At 43.5% G+C, this 22628-nt stretch overlaps 1 protein-coding gene across 2 annotated transcripts; it reads left to right on the forward strand.

The window, feature by feature from the left end:
* The first annotated feature begins 376 nt into the window (after positions 1-376).
* On the forward strand, positions 377-22620 carry prrc2b (proline-rich coiled-coil 2B). 2 transcript variants are annotated; one of them, XM_057351485.1, is made up of 30 exons: positions 377-540; positions 5054-5232; positions 5594-5771; positions 9346-9448; positions 9564-9627; positions 9743-9886; positions 9994-10280; positions 10414-10535; positions 10616-10779; positions 10870-10957; positions 11046-11166; positions 11323-11650; positions 11729-11901; positions 12469-12664; positions 12765-14907; positions 15000-15187; positions 15293-15408; positions 15909-16050; positions 16171-16247; positions 17135-17488; positions 17582-17683; positions 17760-17952; positions 18036-18115; positions 18224-18342; positions 19006-19243; positions 19325-19492; positions 19584-19663; positions 19938-20001; positions 20095-20313; positions 21080-22620. In XM_057351485.1, the coding sequence occupies exons 2-29, from the start codon at positions 5118-5120 to the stop codon at positions 20305-20307; spliced, it is 6360 nt and encodes a 2119-aa protein (XP_057207468.1). In that variant the 5' UTR covers positions 377-540; positions 5054-5117; the 3' UTR covers positions 20308-20313; positions 21080-22620. The 2 variants fall into 2 exon arrangements, with proteins under 2 accessions (XP_057207468.1, XP_057207459.1); XM_057351476.1 differs by having other exon boundaries at positions 20095-20289.
* The last annotated feature ends 8 nt before the right edge of the window (positions 22621-22628 follow it).

Consider the following 22628-nt stretch of genomic DNA (forward strand, 5'->3'; position numbering starts at 1 on the left):
CCCAACTTTCTGTTTTCTTTGTTTGCCCAGGAACTTTCCACTGAGTGAAATAGAAAGCACATGACAAAAACACACAGCTTAATGAAACAAATGAAAGAAAACACTTATTGATTATATTGATATTTAAATCATACTTTTATCTAAAAAATATTCCCACACTATCTATCTATCTATCTATCTATCTATCTATCTATCTATCTATCTATCTATCTATCTATCTATCTATCTATCTATCTATCTATCTTTCTGTCTGTCTGTCTGTCTGTCTGTCTGTCTGTCTGTCTGTCTGTCTGTCTGTCCGTCCATCCACGCAGTTCTTAAAGCGGCCTGCAGGCGAGCGCTGTGGCGCTGTGTTGCTGACGTCATATCCGCTCTAAGCGGCAGCAGCAGCTTTTAGTCTCAGGCCGGGAAACTAACAAGCGAAGAGAGAAAAACAGAGAGAAATTGGCCGCAGAATCTTCATCCATCCTGCCAAGTTTCTCTATCCGGTGGAAATATACTGATATAAGTGATCAGAAGTGACAGTTGCACGTTGATTCGGTGAGTTATTAACGCGCTTTGCGCCGATATTTGCGGGTTTTCGGCCTATTTGTCGCAAGATGTCTCCGTGATTCTTTCGCTTTGTTCTGGAGCAGCAGCCATTTTTAATCACCTCTCACATCAACAAATCTACACAAAACACTCGTAAACGCACTAATGACTGAATATGTTGTCAGATATTAAACAGGCATCAGCCCCATGGTGCGTGTTGTCCAGAAATAAAGCTCGTTTCTCCGGTTCTGATCTGTAAAATGAGCGTAACTGGTTCACGGCTAATATCAGTAGCAGTGCTAACAAACTGAAGACAGTTACATGAAAATATCTCGTGTAATATTACGTTTGCTTATTTGTTAGTGTTAACGCGCGTATAGCTAGTTAAAAATAAATGTTAATGTCGCTCTAATGTGTGTTAAATTATATTTCCGTGGCGTTATGAGGGTCTGTTTACATCTAATGCTAACTGATTTTTTACTCCGCTGATGTGTTTTTATTTGTTTTTGTTTTTAATCGCGCGCTGAGAGAATGTTTAAAATTCACATGTTTTTATTGAAGATTTTTGTCAGATAAAGTGAGTGACGGATTGTTTATACTGACATGTTTTATTTTAAAGGTGTTTCTTTACATCGTCATTTATCAACGTCCGTTCCCACAGTTGTTTCGTGTTTGTTTTTCTCTCGAAATAAATATTCTCTGATAGTGTCTGTATTTCACACAGTAGCGGTTCTCTGTCTGTTTGTTGTGTTTTTTGTGTGTGTTTTTGTTAAAGAGGCCCAGGTGCTTTTTGAAGTCCTTGATTTGACATACTAGTATAACTGCACTACATATGTAAAGTTCACAAAACAATCAAATGCTTACATTGTATATATGTGTTGTTGTTGTTTGCAGACATGTATTTCAAAATGTGTGTTGCCATTATCATTACCATCTGTCCCAGCCAAAGACTTTTGTCCAGTTGGTTTGTTTGGGATTATTGTAGAAATTATTCATATATAAATATATATATGTATCAAACTCAGTGACACAATACAGTTTATTGTCATGAGTATAAGTACTTCATATCTGTCACAAAGTGTCAATTCTTGACTAGTGCTGTCGCAATTGTTAAATAATAGTCTCATTGCAATTATTTGACATAATCGCAGTTCAGTTAAATGCAATTATTTTGAATTTTGAGAAAACGGGTGGTCTGCAGTATTTGCTGCATTTTACATCCACCATCCTTGATTTGCACTCATTGTTACATTCAAATGACATGTGATTTATAAGTGATTTCAGACTTGCTGCATGTAAACAGCAAGACGTCACTATCCTCATATCTCAGTTATAGTTTGACGAGTCTTTTCTGTTAAGTCACTTTGCAGTAAATGTTATTATTTACCAAATTTTTTACATTTCTAAAATATATATTTTCTTCATTGAGTAAATTAGTTGTCATTAATCTTTATATTGTCAAAGCTTAACATTTACATTTATTTATACCATGGTCTGTTTGAATACTGGATTCTGATTGGCTGGAAGGTGTGCATTAAAACCCTTTAACGCACAGGTAACTCCAGTAAGTTTGATTGCATTTGAAATTTAACTGACAAAATCACTAATTTTCACCTATTTGATCAAAAATTTCACTGTAAACATCAATAAAAGATTTAACTTGGCAAATGACCATGGTATAAACGGGATAATCCACAGCTAGCTGTGCGTTTAAACGGGATAATCCACCGCTAGCCTTCGCATCGGGTGGTTCTTGGCCTCCATGTCGTGCATTAAAACTCTTTTACGCACGGCTAGCTGTGGATTATCTCTTACGCATTTGGCAGATGCTTTTATCCAAAGTGACTTGCATTGCATTATACTATACATTGTATCTGACTATGTGCCATCCCCTGGGATCGAACCCAGGATCTTGACGTTGCTAGCGCCATGCTCTAACCACTGATCTACAGGAAAGCTTTAAAACAGACAATTAATCTGCATAATTGCAACTATTTAAATACGGGTCGATGATGTTCTTCCGCTAAAATCTCAGCCAGGCTGTTGCATCCGGCGGCGTAGGGAACAATGGCGTTTCGCTTCAGGATGCACATAAAATAACGGTCAACAACGTGAGTCGAATTATGCAAACTCTTCGCCATACATCGACGACCGAAAAGGATAAGCGCTTCAGGCTATCCGTTTCAAGGTACATCAACAAATATGAACAAAGCCAAAGTGAACGTTTGCACTTCCTAGAGGCATGATCACAGAGGCACTTAACAATGAGTGCTATGAGAGCGCACGTCACTCCTCTCTTCGTTAGGTTGCATTGGCTCCCTATAGTCCCTCGCATCCAATTCAAATCTCTGCTCTTGGCCTACAAAACCACCACCGGTTCGGCACCCTCATATGTTCACTCGCTAATTCAGATTTATGTACCCGCCTGATCTCTGCGCTCTGCAATTGAACAACGTCTTGTGGTGCCGTCCCACAAAGGGAAAAATCACTCTCACGCACTTTCTCCGGATGTGTTCCACGACTCTGGAACGATCTCCCTTTTGCCACTAGATCAGTGGATTCTGTAGCTGTCTTTAAGAATCGGCTAAAATCGTATCTCTTCCGTCAACATCTGACCCATTAGTACAGTCTTCTACTTTTCTACTTTCCTTTCCCCCCAAAAAAACTAATTCTTAGCATCGTATTCTGTGGTAGGCTTACTGATACCAGTTTAATGCATTGTTGTTCTTTTGTTGCACAAATTGCTTCTATTGTTTTCCCCTACTTTGTAAGTCTCTTTGGATAAAAGTGCTTCTAAATGACTAAATGTAAATGAGATTGGAAGGGACCTAGCTGGCTGAGATTTTAGCGGAAGTACGTCATCGTCCCGTGTGCATGTACCCCATTAATCGTCAGCCAAATTTCACAATCGTGACAGCCCTAATCTTGACAAAGATATACATTTTGTTAGAAACCTCAGCTCTTCAAATAACGTTACCTGGTTGACACATTTCATCAGAGTTTATCATTGCAGAAAACCACATGTGTATGATGGCAATACATTAACGCTTAGAATAACATGTTTTGAGTGAACTAACTATGCCTGTATATATATATATATATATATTTTGTAAAATTTCACTTGAACAGTTAAAAGGGCTGTAAGAATCTTGCGGTGTGCACCTGGCTTTACTGTAACTCCGCTGCAGGTGTATGCCTTTAGCAATGCCAAGGTCATGATGTATAGATTAGTGTTGTCACGGTACCAAAATTTCAGTAGTCGCCGGTACCAATACCAGTAAAATTCCACGGTTCTTGCTACCAATTTCGGTACCAAAGCAAAACACGAGTACATGCTAAATGAAACACAATTTTATTAATAAAGCTCATTGTTAATATGAATGTATAGAAAGCAATGCCATTTTGTATACATGAAGTATAAGTTAATTGTTGCTGAAACTGTTGTGTGCTCTCTGCTGATGCTGATGAACATCCTCCTCAGTCTGCTGCTGTAGAAGACAAATAGAATAAACTTCAGTAAGTCAACTGACTGAACAAACATGCATATGCAATATTACAACAAACCTCAGTTTTTATACTGCATTTACACAAGATTACTTCCATTAAGGTAACTGCATATTAAAATAATAAATGCAACAGATAGATTTTTCTTTAGTTTAAATGTGGCTTTTTAAACCTAATAGAGTTATCTATCCAAGACATACACATTGCTAGTCATACAGTTAGCATGATAGTTTTCTAGCACATAGATTTCAGATAGGCCTATATAAAATAGGTACTGTAAACCCCATCCTGTCCTCCCATTTATTTTACCCCATTACGGTTATAAAAGCATTAAATGGTTAATAAGGACACTTGACTGGATTAGCATTGGCGCTAACAAATTAACACGCAAACAGGGACGTTTATTTTAACGTAACCTTTAATTTAACATATGATACAACATTCATAATGCAAACGCTAACAGAATTTGAGACTTACCGCTTGAACTTGTTAACTTAAATCCTGATGCTTCCTCTGAAACTCTGTTTGTTTTCTTCGTGATATGACTTTAATCTGAAGTATTTCTGTGCGCATCTCATGTGGATCTGAGCCGCGCTTATCCGCTCATCACGTCTTATTGCGTCTTTAAAAGTATTGGAACTTTTGACAACACTAGTATAGATTGAAAGCACCTGGTTGCTTTGAATGAATGTTTGCTGGAAGTTTTTTATTATGGAAATAGGTTTTTAAAACACGATTGTTTTGTTATTTGGGTTAAATAATATGTATTCCTCAAATCCTGGTCTACGGGTCTTTCTCACAGTTTGTTAGAGCTGATCTGGATCATGATTCTTTTTTTTTGCTTCCTCAGTTTTGTTGACCAAGTTTGCAGTCCTTGAAGTGTACGAACTGTGCTTGTCGGAACCACATGTGCTTTTATAGAAGATTATATTTTGGTTGCGTTGAAGCGAGTATAAAAGCTTGCTGAAACATTATCTAACAGTCTATTGATGTTGTGTGTGTGTGTGTTCCTCCACAGAAACAGACTGTACTGAGGGCGAGGTGCAAAGACAAATTTCCATACTCGATGACATTACATCGCAATGTCCGATCGTTTGGGGCAAATAACCAAGTCCAAGGATGGGAAAAGCAAGTATTCCTCGCTCAGCCTATTTGACAAGTACAAAGTAAAGTCAATAGAAACTCAGAAAACCACAGGTGAGAAGTTACCTCCACGACACGCTTTTACATAATCACTCTTAAAAACTATTTAGACTGTTTATAACAATGTTTAAAAGAACAGTTCACCCAAAATCTGTCAGTATTTACTTTCCCTCGCGCGAGTTCTGAACCAGTTGGATCGGTTGTCTGGTTTGCTCCTTTCCATATAATGAATTGCCGAAAAACCGCAAAATAAAAGTATCCCACACTAGATCAAATTTGGCTTGTATGTGAACATCATATCAAGGTTTGACCTTCACGATAGCAAACGTCATAGTTTCTAAAGATTTGGGTGAACTCTTCCTCAACATCACTATCTCTCTGTGTGACGACGCTCATGAAGTCTCTCGCTGTGCAGTTGTTGCACGACATGGCTTACAGAGTCTTGGAAAAGTGGCCACTGCCCGCCGCATGCCCCCTCCCGCTCACCTGCCGAGTCTGAAGTCTGAGAATAAAGGAAACGATCCCAACGTGATTATCGTGCCCAAAGACGGTACAGGATGGGCAAACAAGCAGGATCAACCCGAACAGAAGAGGTGAGACTCAGCGCTCCATCTGTCCGTCACACTCTCCGTTACTAAAACATTTCTAGGAAGTGTGCAGGGGTGTATTAATGCTTGTGTGAGTGGAAGTCATTCGATCTTCATGCCAGGGATTGTGATGTGTGAGTTTGTGTCATTTAGAGCCAGTTGTATTGTGAGAGACGCACGTTTTGATGTGCTGTTTGTGAATTGGAGTCGTTGGTGTGTAGAGCAGATACAGTGGTGATGTATTGTACGTACGCGTGTGTGGGTGTTGTGCAGTACAGTACAGTACCTGTTCTTTGTGTGTGTACGTACACCTTTTCCAGTGAAACTACTGCAATTTAATGTATTTGTGTGGTGTTGAATCCTCTGTACGTCGCTTTGGATAAAAGTGTGAATGCACAAACTCAGTAAGCCATATGTGACCCTGGACCTCAAAACCGGTCATAAGGGTCAATTTTTGGTGATATCATTTATACATCATCTGAAAGCTGATTAAATAAGCTTTCTATTGATGTGTGGTTTGGCCAAGATACAACTATTTGAAAATCTGGAATCTGAGGGGTCTGAAAGGGATGAACCCAACCATTGGGTAATTTAAGCCTATGCTGGGTTGTTTCGACCTAAAATGCTAGGTGGTTTTAAACCCTTCAAATACAAACTTTTTCTGTGTTCATTTGAAAATAACCCAGCATTCTTTATTTCTTGAGGAACGTTTAGTTTCATGTTAGGTTGTGTAATGACAATAAATCCTGGTGTATTTTAAGGCTAGGTAAACTCACCAGTCAATCCTCAGGATAGTTGTGTACAAAGTGAGCAGTTTTATGTTGAAGTAAATGTGCTGAAGATGGCAGATTAGGGGCTGATGTAAGGAACCTTGTTTGTGAAAGACATACGGTATATGCATAAGTATGAATACATGGATGATTGTGCGGTCAAATGACATGATTGTGGTGGATCTCTAGAGATGACATTGTGGTTTACACATGGACCAGACGTGTAACTGAAAAGCATTTAGTTGCTTTGAATGAATGTCTGCTGAAAGTCTTGCTTTCCACTTAATTTACACATTTATTATAAAAGTAGGTTTTAAAACACTGATGACTTTTTTGAGGCATTTTAAGATATGTCATTGTGGATTAATGAAAAAATGTCACTGATTAAATGCAAGAACATACATTTTTGTAATAAATGTAACTGATATATTTCAACACTTAAATACGTGTATGTTTATTATTGTGACTCATGATTAGGTTTGAGCTCCAGCACAGGGCTCCAGACTGCGACCAAAACGGTTGCATTTGTGACCAAAAATATTAATTTGCGAGTGATATTTTTGCAGAGATTGCCACTGGCGACCATGCAAATTCTGCAACCATCCTGATCTTGTACACACACGTAGGCCTACCGTACCTTTTAAGTGGCTTAACCAAAGTGACTTTGACATATCAAAGGTTCTAATAAAATTAGATGAAAATGACAATTAAGTTATATAAAACATTACTTTTAGTCAACCAAACAGACTTTTTTAAAATCAAATAAAGCTTTATCATTTTCAACTTTTCAGCCCACAATAGCCAACTGAATTAACCAGTCTTACTAAATGAGCAAAGCTCATTCACATCTTGCATTCTCTGTGGTGCACTTTAAATGATTCAATGATCTCTTAAATTCGCTAGTGACTGAAAAGTTCAATAGAATCGGTTCAAAATAACTGAATGAATGATATATGAATCATTGAATAAATGAATCGGTTCAAATGAGTCAATCGTGTGCGAGTCGTTCTAAACGCAATGTGCGTTCATACTGGCGAACTCGCTGTGTACAGTATACGGTGATTCAACGATCCAACTGCACAGCTAAAGACATTACAATGATGGACGTCATGTTAATTTAAGAAATTTCAAGCAATGAAACGTACTGTGATGCAAAACAAACAGCCTTGAAACACAGCTAGCTCTTGTTCTGCAACTCTTTTTAGCCAAAGAGCGCCTCCATTGTGGCGTAATGCCGCTACTGCAGTTACAAATGACAGTCTGTTCAATGGATGCAGCATTTCTTGTGAAGACATAATTTTGGCGAGAGTATGAGGAGGCACGACATTAGATGGAGGCGGCCGCCTCCAATTTCTCTATGCAGGAAAAACCCTGACAACATGAGCGCATTACTACAATGCGCTGATTGCTGTGACAGATTTTAGTGACCCTTGGGATGAACAATGTGATATTTGAGACGTTTAAAACGAAACTAACCACATAGAAGTTCAGGGAAAGTAATTTATCTGTCTATTACTCAAGACACCACTGGATCATTTCAAATCCGTTCAAAGTGAGAACAAACGACATGCGAATTCTCTTGGCAAGTTTTATTTGAAGTTATCTTATTCTTTTCTTTTTTTATTATGTTGTGAACATGCAGAAAAATGTCATTATTACAAACTAAAATCAACACAATAATGTATTAACACAACTTTTTTGCTTTAAACTCTATAAATGACAAATTGTTTACTCTTTCAGACAGAATATATGCTATATTGATATGGTCTTGACATGCACCTTTTCTGTTGGTTCAAATTAATTCAGAGTACAAATTTGATCTGGTGTTTTCAGAGTTTAAACGGTCATCTTAGCATCAATCAGTAAGCTTCTCTGCCTCTTTTTAAATAAGAACCAAATCTGCTATCAACTGCATTAAAATATACAGTACAGACAGGCAACATTTTAAGACTATTTGAACACATTTACACACATTTTATATTTGTGGACAAATGTAAACACATTTAAAGGTGTGATGAACTGGGCTTGTTTACTGTTTTATACTGTTGTATATGAGGTCTACTTGTGACATTCGTGTGGTTTTTACATTCAAAAACATCAAAATCAATAAGTAATAGGCTATTTTCTACCCGGGTTTTGAGGCCGGCTCTACAAACTCGGTTTTAATGGGCGTGCCGCATTGAAGACTTTAAGTAAACGCCCACTGCTTTGATTGGATAGCAGTTTGCGTAGTTGGAGCCTTCTGGGCTAGAGAAGTCGTTGATATTCTTTCTGTGGCGGTGGTGTTCAACCTGTCATAGATAGGTGCATTCCAGAACCTGGCGTTCGCTGGGCCTGTTGTCAATAACAGATGTAATCTCAGTAACAAGGGCGTTTTCAGTTCTGACACTTACATGATGTTCGCGTGAATACGATTCCCTCTTATATAACAAAAGCTCGGGTTAAAATTGTGATTTTAATTCATGCCTCCTTTAATACTATTTCGTGGAGTTCTGCTGATTTTTCCCAAATTTCAGTGTAGAATTAACATGAAAAGTCTGCATATTCTGTATGGCCTTGCTTATGAGGAAAAACTACTTGATAAAACTTTGTGGGTAAAACCTATGAGAGGGTAGATGTACACACAACAGGATAACTAAAAGTACATCATTTAAAAATGTAAGTTCATGTTATGTGGCTCTTAAAAAAATAATTTGCCGTCTGTTTTTTTTCTGGAGCTCTGCAGCAGTAGTTTTTATCTCTGAACGCAGGTTTTTATTTCTCTGGTCTGATAGGGTTCACTGAATCTCTGAATGCTTTGTTTTCTTCAGTTCCGTTGCATCATCAGCTCAGCTGCTGGAGTGGCAGCCACCGCCGGCTTCACAGAAATCTGTGTCCAATCTTCAGAAGCCCACACCCATAACCATCCAGGAGGTACCACACTGTCTCCTTCATTTTAATTTTAGTCACAAATGTTACTGTAACGTAACTATCTTGATGGTCCAGAGACTGCTGTGAGAATTGTGTTTTTTTTTGTTTGTTTCTCCAGAGCACAAGTTCAGGTGGACCAAAGCAATGGGCACAGCTCAATGGCAAAGCATCAGATCCGGATGGTAACGATTTGGTTTCTAATGCAGCATTTGGATTCGTGTAGTTGAGCCTTCATCGCGAATGATGTCGTCTCCTGCTGTTTTAAAGGGAAAATGTTTTCTTTTGCATCCGTTGCAGGTTTAAAGGCCTCAAGCCGACTGCAGCCCTTCTCTCACGAGGAATTTCCGACGCTGAAAGCAGCAGGAGAACAGGACAAGGTTGGCAAGGAAAGAAGCGTCTACGATCCGTCGTATGGGCCCGGACCAAGCCTCCGCCCTCAGAGTGAGTCCAGCGTGTATGACACTTGCCGCTGTGAGCTGTTTGATTGGCAGCCATGGTTTCAGAGACGTGGTGTATTCATGCTGTTCATTTCTCTCTTTCACTGACAGATGTGTCAAGTTGGAGGGAGGGTGGTGGGAGGAACCTGCAGCCCTCGGGACTGTCTGCTGCCCTCTCCAGCGAGACGGAGAACAAGAACAGCAGTTCAGCCGAGACCAGCACTCCCCCCCCCTCCTCCTCTTCCTCCCCCATCTCCACCACCTCCACTCAGCCCGCTGATCCGAAGGAGCCGTCACTGCGGCCCGCTCAGCCTGTACGCCGAGTCACACCATCGGCCCTCCAGTACCAGCACCAGCACCACACCACCACCACCTACCACGACATGCTGCCTGCCTTCGTGAGTCTCTGCCGTCGTACAAATACCACTCCTACAGAACCTGTCATGGCTTAGTAGTACCATTGCAAAAAATCATAAGCGGTCAGTATTCGGGAAAATTAACCGTTAAATGTGTTTGCCGTTTGTTTATCAGATGTGCCCTAAAGAGACACGTGAGATCCCGGGCTCCTCTGATCACGGCCCCACCGCTGTGGTGGCCCCTGTGCACTTTGATGCACGCTTCAGGTCGGCGTTCCCCGCACCAGAGCCTGTCAAGTAGGTTGTGCACTTATCCGTGACGTCCCATGTCGTCAACTTTCACGCAAAATTGAATTACATTGATGTTTCTATTACAGTGGTGAGTTAAGAAGAGAGAACCGATTCCCCCGCATGCCCCCACGACCATCTGCTCGGCCTGTCCGCCGCATAGGAGATCGAGCCCCTCGTCCTGCCATTATCAACCCTGATGACCTGAAAGACCTGGATGAACTGGACAACGACTGTGAAGATGGCTGGGCAGGCAAGGGCTCGCTGTTTTACTACATCACCAGATGTTTTGAGGAAACGTCTTTGTTAATGTCTCACTGGTCGACTATTTGCTGTTCTTCAGGTCTCCATGAGGAAGTGGATTACAGCGAGAAGCTCAAGTTCAGCGATGATGAGGAAGATCGCAAGCCGAGTGAGAAGAAAAAGATCTGGTGAGTGTTGTGCTGTGCTGTCTTAACACGGCGTGTGGCTGAAGTGCATCTGTGGTGTAAACGGCATGTTTGGTTTGTGTTTGCTCAGGGATGATTGGGACATCCATCAGGAACAACGGTTATCTCAGAGCTCAGGAGAAGCAGAGGAGGAGGCATACTTACGCCAGTCCAGAAAGACCAACGGACGATTCTCCTCTGCCGATTCTCAGGTAACAGCGAGGCACTGGTTGATGGAGAGCTGTTGTGTTCTTGAAAAAGAATTCTCATCTGCTTTATGTGCCATATAACTGGGAGGAGGAGGATACATAAACGAGAGGGTTTGGGATTTTAGAGCTCTAACAGTGTCTGTTGTCGATGGTTTTCAGCACCCGCAGAAGACTAGCGTAAACAGCGAGGCCGCAGAGGTGCCAGAGGAACCTCCACGTCAGGCACCTTCCCGTGGGAAGTTCGTCTCTGCTGACGTCTCTGAAGCGGTGGAGAGGGCCCGCAGGCGGCGCGAGGAGGAGGAGAGGAGAGCACGTGAGGAGAGGCTGGCCGCCTGTGCGGAAAAACTCAAAAAACTGGATGAGAAGTTTGGCAAGACCGAGAAACCTTTACGCTCCGAAACCCAGAAAGAGGACAAGGAGCCGACGCAGTCTCCGGGCAGGAAGTCATCTAAACAGCAGCAGGACAGCTGGCAGTATTCCACTAAAGGTACGACACGTGACACGCAGCTGTTTTATGCTACTTTCAATAATTTTCTTTACTCATTCAATGATCAATGTTCTGCAGAAGCGTCTGATACACCTGCAGAATCATCCACTCAGGATTATAAGGATGAAGGTTATTATCAAAATGATGATGAGGATGATTGTGCTGAGCCCACCTCCCCCGTCCCAGATTACAGCCGGCACCAGAAGCCAGTTCCACCCCGATTCCAAAAGCAGCAACATCAGCAGCAGCAGGTGAGTCCCTAACATGTGATCATGTTGGTGGAACGTGCCCGTTGTTAATGTGATGAACACAGAGGTCGCGTTAACCAAAAATTCTCCGTCATTGACGGGGTTATTTACCAGTGACAGAAAATTCTGAAGGCTGTCTGTCATTTTGACCGATTACAATAAGGGCACTTTGTAACTCCCCGTTTTGTCATTTCCCTTCATTAGAGCGTGATCGTAGGCTACTACTCCTGCCCTGAACACGATCGCGAAGGGACATGTGTTTCCCACTCATTAGCTTACTTGCAATGCCTGGTCCGTTTTGGAAAACGTGCGCGGTCAGCGGAGACTCGAGGTGCAGATGCATCGGTCACAGACCCCGCGACGCGTGCACGGATAAAGAACAAAGGCACGCAGCGGTGCGGTGTTTACAAAGTTTTTTCCTTCAGAAAAGCAACAAGCGTCTTTTTGGATGACGGACAATAAAAAAAGTCTAGCGCAACCTCTGTGAACATATTTATCATGTGTCTTTCGTGGTATTTTAGCTACTCTGTTTGGTTCCACGTCATACATCTCATGTTGTGTGTTTTCAAGGAACAGGTTTATAAAATGTCATCATGGCAACAGTCGGGCCACCCCTCCCAATCCAGCTCTGCTCAGAGAGGCTTTTATCCAGCTCACGTGCTGGGCTTTGACCCACGCTGGATGATGATGCCTCCATACATGGACCCGCGCATGGCTCAGGGGTGTTCTTCGGTAGATTTCTACCCTCCTGGGGTTCACACTTCTGGTGAGTAACACAATATAAACTGCAAGTAAACGTCAGGCACCACCTAGAATGTCTTGTCCAAGTTTAACCTGTCAACCACGGTTTTATTTTCTCCTCCAAGGATTGGTGAAACCTGTCATTCAGCAGGAGCATCTCAATAGTCCTGGTCCTGCCTCTGATGAAGGCTGCCAACCCAGCATGCATCAGGACAGAAGGACACCATCCGCTGAGCCCTACCAAGTGTGGAGCCAAGACAACTACTCATCTGCCCGCAGTTTCACCCCACCGTACCAGAGACAGCATGAGAACGGCGACAGGGGTCAGATGGACAACAGGAGCGAGAGGTCGTGCTCTAGAAACGACTCTTATGAGGAGAGAGGTCAAGAGACCGAGGAACTGACTCATCAAGGATTCCGTCAAGGCAGAGGTTCGGACTTAACACTCGGGTCCCATGAAGGCAACTCTGCATTGAGCAGGAGTCATCCTGGAGAAGGTGAATTCTCTAAATCGGACCACAGAGACGTCTCGTCTGGACGACATCAGAGAGATGACGAGGTATTCGACAGTAAGGACAAGAGCTACGATTCTGACTTCTGGAGGAAGGACGGCAGTCTGAAGAAAGATGGAGGCGGTCAGGGTCAGTGGTCAGACCAAGGTTCCAGCAGCAGCAGTAGCATTAGCCAACCGTCCGAGCCCAGTGGCAGAAGTCTTCGAAGAACCGGCCCCATCAAGAAACCTGTGCTGAAACCCTTGAAGGTTGAAGACAAAGAGAACGAGAAGCCCAAATCTGAACCTGAGGAGAAACCTGTCCCATACCGACTGGAGAAAGAAGTGGTCACCAACGTCTATGATCTGAAGAAAGATGCCCCACCTCTGTCTAACAGACACTCTGCCTCACAACACGTCACATCTGTCGAAGATAAACAAGTTGAACCTCCAAAAGTTGAGAAAATGAGCAACCTGCCTATGGAGTCGCACAAGGAGAACTGTTGGGACAGTGTGAAGTCTCAGTCTGTAGACAGCTCTGATAGCAGAGAGCCGCCGGCACCACGCCGCAACAACTGGATATTCATCGATGAAGAGCAGGCTTTCGCCGGGACCAGGGGAGCGAGCCGAGGACGTGGACGGGGTTTCAGAGAGTTCAGTTCTCGTGGTGGAGCTCGTGGAGGACGTAGCGACAACAACAGGGGAGCCTACAACAGCACCCAGAGAGCCGCACGGGGCCGTGGAGGTCGGGAGTTTAGGAGCGAGGACCCACAGAGAGGTAAACCCCGCAGACGCAACGTCAGCGAGACGCACAGCGAGGCCTCAGAGTATGAGGAGCTGCCCAAACGTCCGCGACAGAAGGCAGCTGAGAACGGAGAGGCTCCGCAACCCATCCCCGGAGATGTAAAGAGGGCCGACAGAGAATCGTGGCGATCCAACAAGGTCTACACGGACGATCAGAGTGCCCATGGTGATTCCAGAGACAAGACCAAGCCGTCTAGAGGGTTTGGAAGGTCTTTACCCCCTCGTCTCAATGCTGGATACAACCGTGGATTTGGAGCCAGGGACATTTCTACATGGAGAGGACGAGGAAATCAGTTCGGAAGCAGCTCCGCGCAAGAGAACGGGTACAACTTTGTTACCGAATCCTATCCTAAACGCCCATCGGAGCGTGAGGCATTGAAGTACCCCCCGAAATTGACTGGATCGTTCGCAGAGAATGGCGTTGAGGACCGGGAAGGCGGCTACTATCTAGATGGCGATAATCCGGACAACCGACCGTTGAGGAGGCGACGTCCCCCTCGCCAAGATAAACCTCCACGCTTCAGACGATTACAGCAGGAACGGGAAGTCGGAGGTCAGTGGAGCAGTGACAATTACGTAAACGGAGACTTTGCTAATCCGTGGCCGGGTCGCGCTAAGGGTGGAGAGGAGCACTGGCCCAACAACTACTCTGGAGGAAAGCCGCAGGAGCTCACGGTTCCGGGCGAGGATTGGGAGACGGGCTCTGAGAACAGCGATTTTAATGAGTGGAGGGAGAAACGGGGAGGAGGACAGCACGGTGATGTGATGACAGAGGCGGGTCACGGTGATCCCTCATCAGAGAAGAGAGAGCTCTCCAAACGAAGTTTCTCTAGCCAACGGCCAGCCGTGGACAGACAAAACCGAAAGAGTGACGTGGCCATCGAGAACAAGTTAACTCGATCATCAGACGTCCCGTCATCTACGGGTCCAAGTAAGAACGAGAGCTGGCAGAACGGCATCTGTAACACCAAGCGGTATGTATGCAGGGTGACACACATGCCTGTTAGAATAAATCGCAAGGAACGTTGACAGCCGTGTATGAACTTTGCTCTCGTTCATTCTACAGCGTTCCTGAAGACTCGCTGTCAGGTCTGAGCTCTGGCTCTGTGTATAGTGTGGAGCAGAGCGAGGAGAATCTTTCCACCAGCACCACTGAAGCTGCAGGGAAGATCATGGAGAAAGATCTGAAACCAAGAACAATGAAGGGAGACATGACGGAACCGCTGTCTCAGTATGAGCGCAACACTTACCCAGGTAAAACACACATGCTAGCTTTAGCTGAAAGTTTCATTTAAAGGAGTGTTTGATGACGGACCGAGCTGAACTGTTGCTCATGTAGTTTGTTCTCTTTGCTCACAGTCGAGAGCGACTCGGGAGCGTGTGTACCGAGTCCAGAGGTGTTCCAGGACGCGCTGTCCAAAAAACAAAGACGGCCACAGGAAGACGAGCGCAGGCGGAAGGATCTAAGCGTTCCAGTGAGTAGTCACTTATTCTTTCCTTTCATCGTGAATCCATTAGGCCCGAATCGCACGGGACGCGTTTTTGCAGTGAGTGGCGCCTTTTTTTAATCGTTTTCTGTTGGCAGTGAGAGTTTTGTGCGCTGTTTATGTGCGCCAAACGCCTCGCAGATTCGACGGAGCGCTCTGAGCACCTGCAGTTGTAAAAAAAACAACTCTTGAGCAGAAACTTTTTTTTTTTTCATTGTCCAATCAAATAAATGGAGAGGCAGGCCTTTCGGTGTGGAACTGATGGAACTTGTTGCCTAGCAACATATGAAAAAAAACGCTGTGTGCTGCTTTGTCAAAAAGTCTTCCAAAAAAAGCAAAAACGGGTTGGATGTGATCCGCCCCTTAGTCAGCAGATGCATCACAATGAGCTTTGTTGCAAAGCTGCTTTACAGAAAACATTGAGCGTGGAGTATTTATTTGTTTTTGTCAGTCACCTTGATGTTAAGTCATGTGGTTCACGTCCACAGGTTTCAATAAAGAACCGAGCAATCGCATCAAAAATGCCTCCACGCTTTGCGAAGAAGCAGGGCAGCATGTCCATCGAGCAACCCGAGGAGACGCTGTCCACGAGCAGCTTAGGAACGGAGATCTGGGAGACGAACAGCACAGGTGAGTCAGATCTGTGTGTTTCCTGTATGTTGTTTGTCAAGTGTGTCATTTACAGCATATTTCAATAATTATGATTATTCAACTCTGATTTTGAGCAATCTGTTGTTTGCATTTCTGAAGCCCTGACCGTCCAGTCATCAGGTGGTGATTCGTGGACGAAACAGGTTTCTTACACAGGGAGTGAACCCAATTCAGAGGTAATGATCATTCTGCCTGCAGTCGGGTGATTCTCACGAAATCTGGGTTTCAAGATGTCAAATGTGATTTGAATGCATTTGTTTTTAAGCAATTTCAAAAATAAATAAAAAAAACCCTGTCTGCTCATTACCGTAACCATTTAAAACAGTCAATCCCAATAGCATGTTTTGCTAAAAAAAAGCAAAGCCATGATGCCTAAGTATTTATTAATCATACACAATAGGACATTAGTGACGCAAATCAAATCGTGTTTTTTTACAGAAAGTTATACATGCAACCTTTTTAAATGCAGAAAACTACGTGTATCGGTAATGAGCATGAACAAAAAGTTGTGTATAGTGTGAGAATATTGCACTTTTTCCTAGAAAAATATAAAGTAATCTTTTAAACTGTTAGCCATTTGAAAGGCCATTACTGGCACATGTGTTTCTTCCCATAAAATCAAACTCAATGTAAATATCTTTGTTTGTGTGCGTGTCTTTTACAAATGTTACGGAGGATGAGAATATCAGTTATGAAAACTTCTTCATTTTTCTTATACATTAATATTGTGTCAATGAACATTTGTCATTTGAGAACATCTAGTAGAACATCCTTTTTTTCTTCAAAATATTATAATTTTACTGTTTAAATTACAACAATCAATGCACCCAGACAAATCAGGATGCGTTACGGTAATGAGAATTTCAGCAGAAAACGCGATAAAATACATGAATAGTTAAGTCCTATGTTAAAATGATGCTTTGTGCAAGGTGGAGAACACAATTATGTTTATGATGATCATTTTGTGTTACCAAATTATGTTTTATATGAGTCGAGTGGCTAGATCTTCACTGGAAGCTCGTATGGTAGCATCATGGCACTTTTGTTGTTGTGTTTGTATCAGATGGTGTGTGAGTGGACTGTGGGTGTGCCGTCTGAGGTTGGCGCTAACATGAACCACTCTCCGGTGTGCCAGGATTCGGATGCAGGACCCGAGCAGAGTAAAGAACACAAGCCGGGACCCATCGGGAACGAGCGCTCGCTGAAGAACCGGAAGGGCTCTGAGGGAATGGAGCGTCTGGAGGGTCCCATCACCCCCGTCAATGGTGTGGACATTCACGTAGACAACGTCATTCCCGTCCCGCCCATCGAGTTCGGCGTCAGCGCGAAGGATTCTGACTTCAGCCTTCCTCCGGGGTCCTCGTCGGTGCCCGTGTCCAACCCTGTTACTAAGCTTCAGGACGCGCTCGCTGGGAACGTGCGTGGGACATAATGCTTTATTCGCTTTGATTCTTGTTTGCGCAGCCGGAGTGGTTTTTTACGGTTTGTTTGTTGGTTCATGTGTGCGCAGGTGGGCTTGACTCAGGCCATCCCGATGCTTCGCAGAGATCATCTTCAGCCTGGAATTAACCTCAATCCCATCAGCTTCCCCACCGCAGACCTCACGCTGAAGGTAACGGCTTTGCACATCTCCTGCTTTCAAAGTGTGCGCCTAGCCTTCCGTGACGTGGTTTTTATGTGCTCGTCAGATGGAGTCGGCACGTAAAGCGTGGGAGAACTCTCAGGCTCTTCCAGAGCAGGGATCTCCAGGTGCCGCTGTCTCCGGGGCTCAGCCGGCCTGCAGCGTGGGCTCGTCCAGCGGCATCAGTTATAGCTCGTTCGGAGGAGTGTCTATGCCTCCCATGCCCGTGGCGTCTGTCGCACCCTCTGTCTCCATGCAAGGTCTGCTCCGGGTCTCATCTCAGATGTGTGTGTGTCTGTCACACGTGTGTGTTCATAACATGCTCTCGTCTGTGTGTCTGTAGGCAGTCACATCCCTCCTCTGTATCTGGACGGTCACATGTTTTCCAGTCAGCCGCGGCTCGTTGCCTCGAACTACCAGCAGGTACACACACACACACACACACACACACACACACACACACAGTGTCTCTCAAAGAAGCGTTTGGATGTGGATGCTGTTGTGGATACTATTGGTTGTGTTTGTGCGCAGGCCGCTCCTCAGCAGATCCCCATCTCTCTCCACACATCTCTCCAGGCTCAACTCGGCATGCGGGGCGCTCTGCCTGTGTCTCAGTCTCAAGAGATGTTCAGCTCCATCCCGCCGTTCAGGTGATTGGCACTGAGCTCTGTTCTGTCTGTGAAAATAAATCCTAACGCTCGAAATGTAGAAAACAGAAATCATCTTACCACGGGGTTCACATGAGATTCATGAAACATGAATGTTGCCCATCCCATCATACAAATGATTAGGGATGTGACGGTTCACTCGGCTCACGATGCGATTCACGATACTTATCTTGTTATTTTTACAAAACGACTTAAGACAAATTGAGAAATGAACAACTGCCCTTTTTTTATTTCTCAAATGCTGCACATTTCTTTGTAAAATAAAAATATCTTTGATGTCAAATAACAAAACTAAACTACAATATCAATGCAGAAGTCTCTTTAAAATAAACAAACGAAGACGTTGTCTGTGCTTTTCTTGGGATTTTTTTTACATGTAAGAAATGTCAGCACAAGTTAACACAGCGGCCCCCGCTGGTCAAAACATGTATTGCGATTCAAAAATCATCTCGATCGGCATGAATCGGCACATATTATAATCGATTTTCAACCGGCGCACGGTGAATCGTGACATCCCTACAAATGTGCTGCCTGAAATCACTTTCACACACGCTGTCAAATGTCTCATGTTGTTGGTCTTTTATGCAGTGATCCGTTTTCGTTTGATCATTAATCTGATCTTCGTCTCGTTGTCGTGTCTTGCAGGTCTCAGGTGTACATGCACCCAAACCTGTCTCAGCCCAGTCCCATGGTGCTCTCCGGAGGGGCTCCTCTCAAAGGACCCTATTCTCCATTTCCAGGCATTCAGTCAGAGATGGTGAAATCGCAGTCAGGCTCTCACTACCAGCCCATGAACGGCAGTCAGCCGCTGGTGTACGATGGGTCTTTGAGTCAGGCCGCTGGGATGGCCACCTCACAGCTCATGGACTCGCAGCTCATCCAGGTAATGGCGTCGGATGTTTCATTTTAAAGAGCAGTAGGACATGAGAGGCTGATTTGATGTTTCTGGTCGTGTTGCGTTCAGGTGACAATGCCCATGCCTGGATCTCAGCTGCGATACGGTTCAGCCCAGCAGCATCTCATTCTGCCCCAGTCCATTCAGCTCCAGCAGAACCAGAATCTGTCTGTGGGTGCTTCGCGTCGGATGATGCCACCCGGCTCTCAGCCTCAAGTCCTGACCAGCAGCAGGGAGGTGAGTGCGAGCGTTCACGAGTACGAGAACGTTGAGCAGAGTTCAGGTTAACGCTGTTGAACTGATGAGGTTTTATACGTCTGTGTCGCAGCACTCACAGATGGATATGAAAGGATTCCAGTTCTCTGATAAACACACACACTCACCTGGAATACCCAGCGGCTCCTACAGGTGAGCACGTTTGGCATGCAGACATCATGTTCTGTGCTTATTTTAACGGTGCCTTTTCGCACATTGTGTTGTTTGTAGTACACCTAAAAATGATCCACCTCTGTACATATGTGTGTTAATAGCATTTATTTATTTATTACACATTTCCTTGTTAAAGACCAAATATTGCAGATACAAAAATGACACACATATTGATTACATACACAATGAATGTCATGCACGGTACTGTAGATGTGATATCTTTACACACACTGTGTCTCTCTCTCGGTGTCAGACCCGGTTCTGCCAGCCCCATTGGGAAGCCCTCAGGAGCTCTTCAGGGTCATTACACGCATCAGGTATCAGTCATCTCGAGCTCCAGTGATTTTCTGTGTTGTAAATGTTGAGCACGTGACCCACAACTGATGTCTTTGCCGGTTTCCGCCCCCCAGGGCAGTATGGTCATGCACATGAGACCTCCCACCAGTGGCCCGTTTCCCAATCCCATCCAACGTCCCATCATGCAGGTCAACAAGACCGTCATCATCCGCTCTCCGCCCTATCCCAGCCCCGGGCGTGAGCTGTCCCGCTCCACGCCCACCTCTAACCCCGAGCCTGCCCTCAAAGCCCCGGAGGACGGTATGAAGGTGAGCCACCCACTGTGAACCTAGGTAATGTCATTTAATGTCACTCTTTTCTTGTTTTCATTCATGTCTCTTATTTTATTATTAAAATGTTCAATTGCAGTGATGTTTGTTTTTATGTCGTGTTGTTCAATAGAACAACGGTCCGTAAAAATAAAAAAAGTGGTTTTATTCCAATAAAAAGTGAATTAACATATTATAACTAGGGATGTAAGGATTCACCGTGAGCCGGTTGAAAATCTGTTATAATGAGTGACGATTCAATTCGGTTGAGGCTTGAACTGAATCGCAATACATTCTTTGAACAGCAGGGGCCGCTATTTTCACTGCAAACCTAAACGTGGATGCTGATATTTCTTAAATGCAAAAAAATCCAAGAAAAGCACAGACAGTATTAGACTTAGTAGACTTTTTCTATTATTAATTTGTTATAAAATCGCAGTTTACTTTTGTTATTTGAAATAAAACATTATTTTATTATGCAAAGAAACGTGAAGCATTTAAGAAATAATGCAAGGGAAGTTGTTCATTTCTAATTTGTTTCAACTCATTTTTTAAAAATAAATCGTGAGTAAATCGTGAATAAATCGCATCGTGAGATCAGAATTGTGAATCGCATCGCATCGTGAGCTGAGTGAATCGTTACATGCCTAATTATAACACTACTCGACTTTATTTTGTACATCGCTTAATCCTACAGTCATTTTGAATGTGTAATTCTGAAGTTTAACTTCTGCTTTATGAGTAGTGAAGTGTTTATATCAGCATGTGTTGTTGTGTTGTGTCCATGCAGGTGAAGTCTCTGCGTGACGTCAAGAGCTCACCTGTCATTCCCAGCAAAATACGGGATCAGCTGCCGACAGCACAAGTCAAATCTATTCGAACCGGAGCCATAAAACCACAGTCAGTCAAAGTGGAGGAAGGCAAAGCCTAAACTATGGACCTCGTGATCACATGACCTGGCTGTGTGTGGCCATCTCTCGCTCTCTCTTTCTGTCTCTCACTCTGTACTCCAGGATTGATGCACAGGATCACAAACTCCACCACTAAACGCCTATTAATAAACATCACATAGAGATATGAATATCTATATATAAGTGTATACTATATATATATAAATAGACATAGACACGATAGTTTTTGGACTTCTGCGCAGACTTTTCAAGATTTCAGCTTTATTTATTTACGTTTTTATTTGACATTTCAAGTGAAGAATAACGGTTACATGGCAAACCAATCCTGGTTGCGTTTTGCTCCCTCATCGAAGTCTGAACAGAGAGAAACGGTGCGTCTCCTCTTCCAGCCCGTGCGTCTCCACACCCGATGCCAAACTGAGCCGCGCGATCGGACTCCACACTTCCGTCGACGTCAGAAGAAGCGCTAGCGCTGCAGTGTGTGGCTTTATTTTTACTGGGTACCATGGAGTTTTAATTTTCTTTTTAATATATATGTATAAATATAGTAATCATGCCTATTTGCTTATTCTGAAAGAACACCTTTTATTCAATAAAAAAAACTTCAAACCCAAATTTGAGGACATTGTTCAATCCAAACATGGAGGAAATGCCATGGCAGCGTGAGCTCGTGACGGACTGCTTGATGAAATCATTTTCTTGTTTTTAACTCTGCGTTTCATGTGCTGTGTAAGTGCATTTGATATGATTTGAGTGGCGGCCGTGTGTGGAATAAACGTGAAAATCACATGTGGGGTTGTGGGGAGATCTGAGCTCTTGAGGAAGCCCAAGATGTGTTTTTGCTCCTCATTTTTTCTGATGACAAGTGTTGGATTGTTGTGTCGTGGTCTGCAAAGGAAAACTCATGTTTTGGTGGTTTGAGAGCGACACAAGCCGTAAACATCTAAACTGTCACGTTCACCAGGGTCCAGATGTGTTTATCCATGCTGTCAGCAGATCTTATGGAATTGCTCTGAATTCATGTTTTTATTTGAAATGTTGTCGTTGTCTTAAAAGAAAATAGTGTACAAAGCAAGGGTTTTTCCTTCATGACTGTACAGATTAATATCGATGTCATTTCTCTTTGGCTGACTGTTGGGTGTTTTAATGCCCTTTCATATGATTTCTGCTGTGATGATTTTAAACCTTTTTTCACATTCATAAACGCTGGCACTGACCGAACACTATATTTTCAACAGCAACTCTTTAATCGCACGACATCTGTACAGACATATTATTGCTCTTTTGCGGTTTAAAATGCCAGCAGTGATTTTTCTTTGACCTTCATTTTAGGGGCTTTTCAGTGTTGTTCATCCTATTCATGTGTGCTCATACTTGACCTTTTATTGGAAATCTGATAAATGAGAAATAAAGCTTCAACAAAGAGCG

Source organism: Triplophysa rosa, linkage group LG2, assembly GCF_024868665.1.
Source record: "Triplophysa rosa linkage group LG2, Trosa_1v2, whole genome shotgun sequence".
Classification (NCBI taxonomy): domain Eukaryota; kingdom Metazoa; phylum Chordata; class Actinopteri; order Cypriniformes; family Nemacheilidae; genus Triplophysa; species Triplophysa rosa.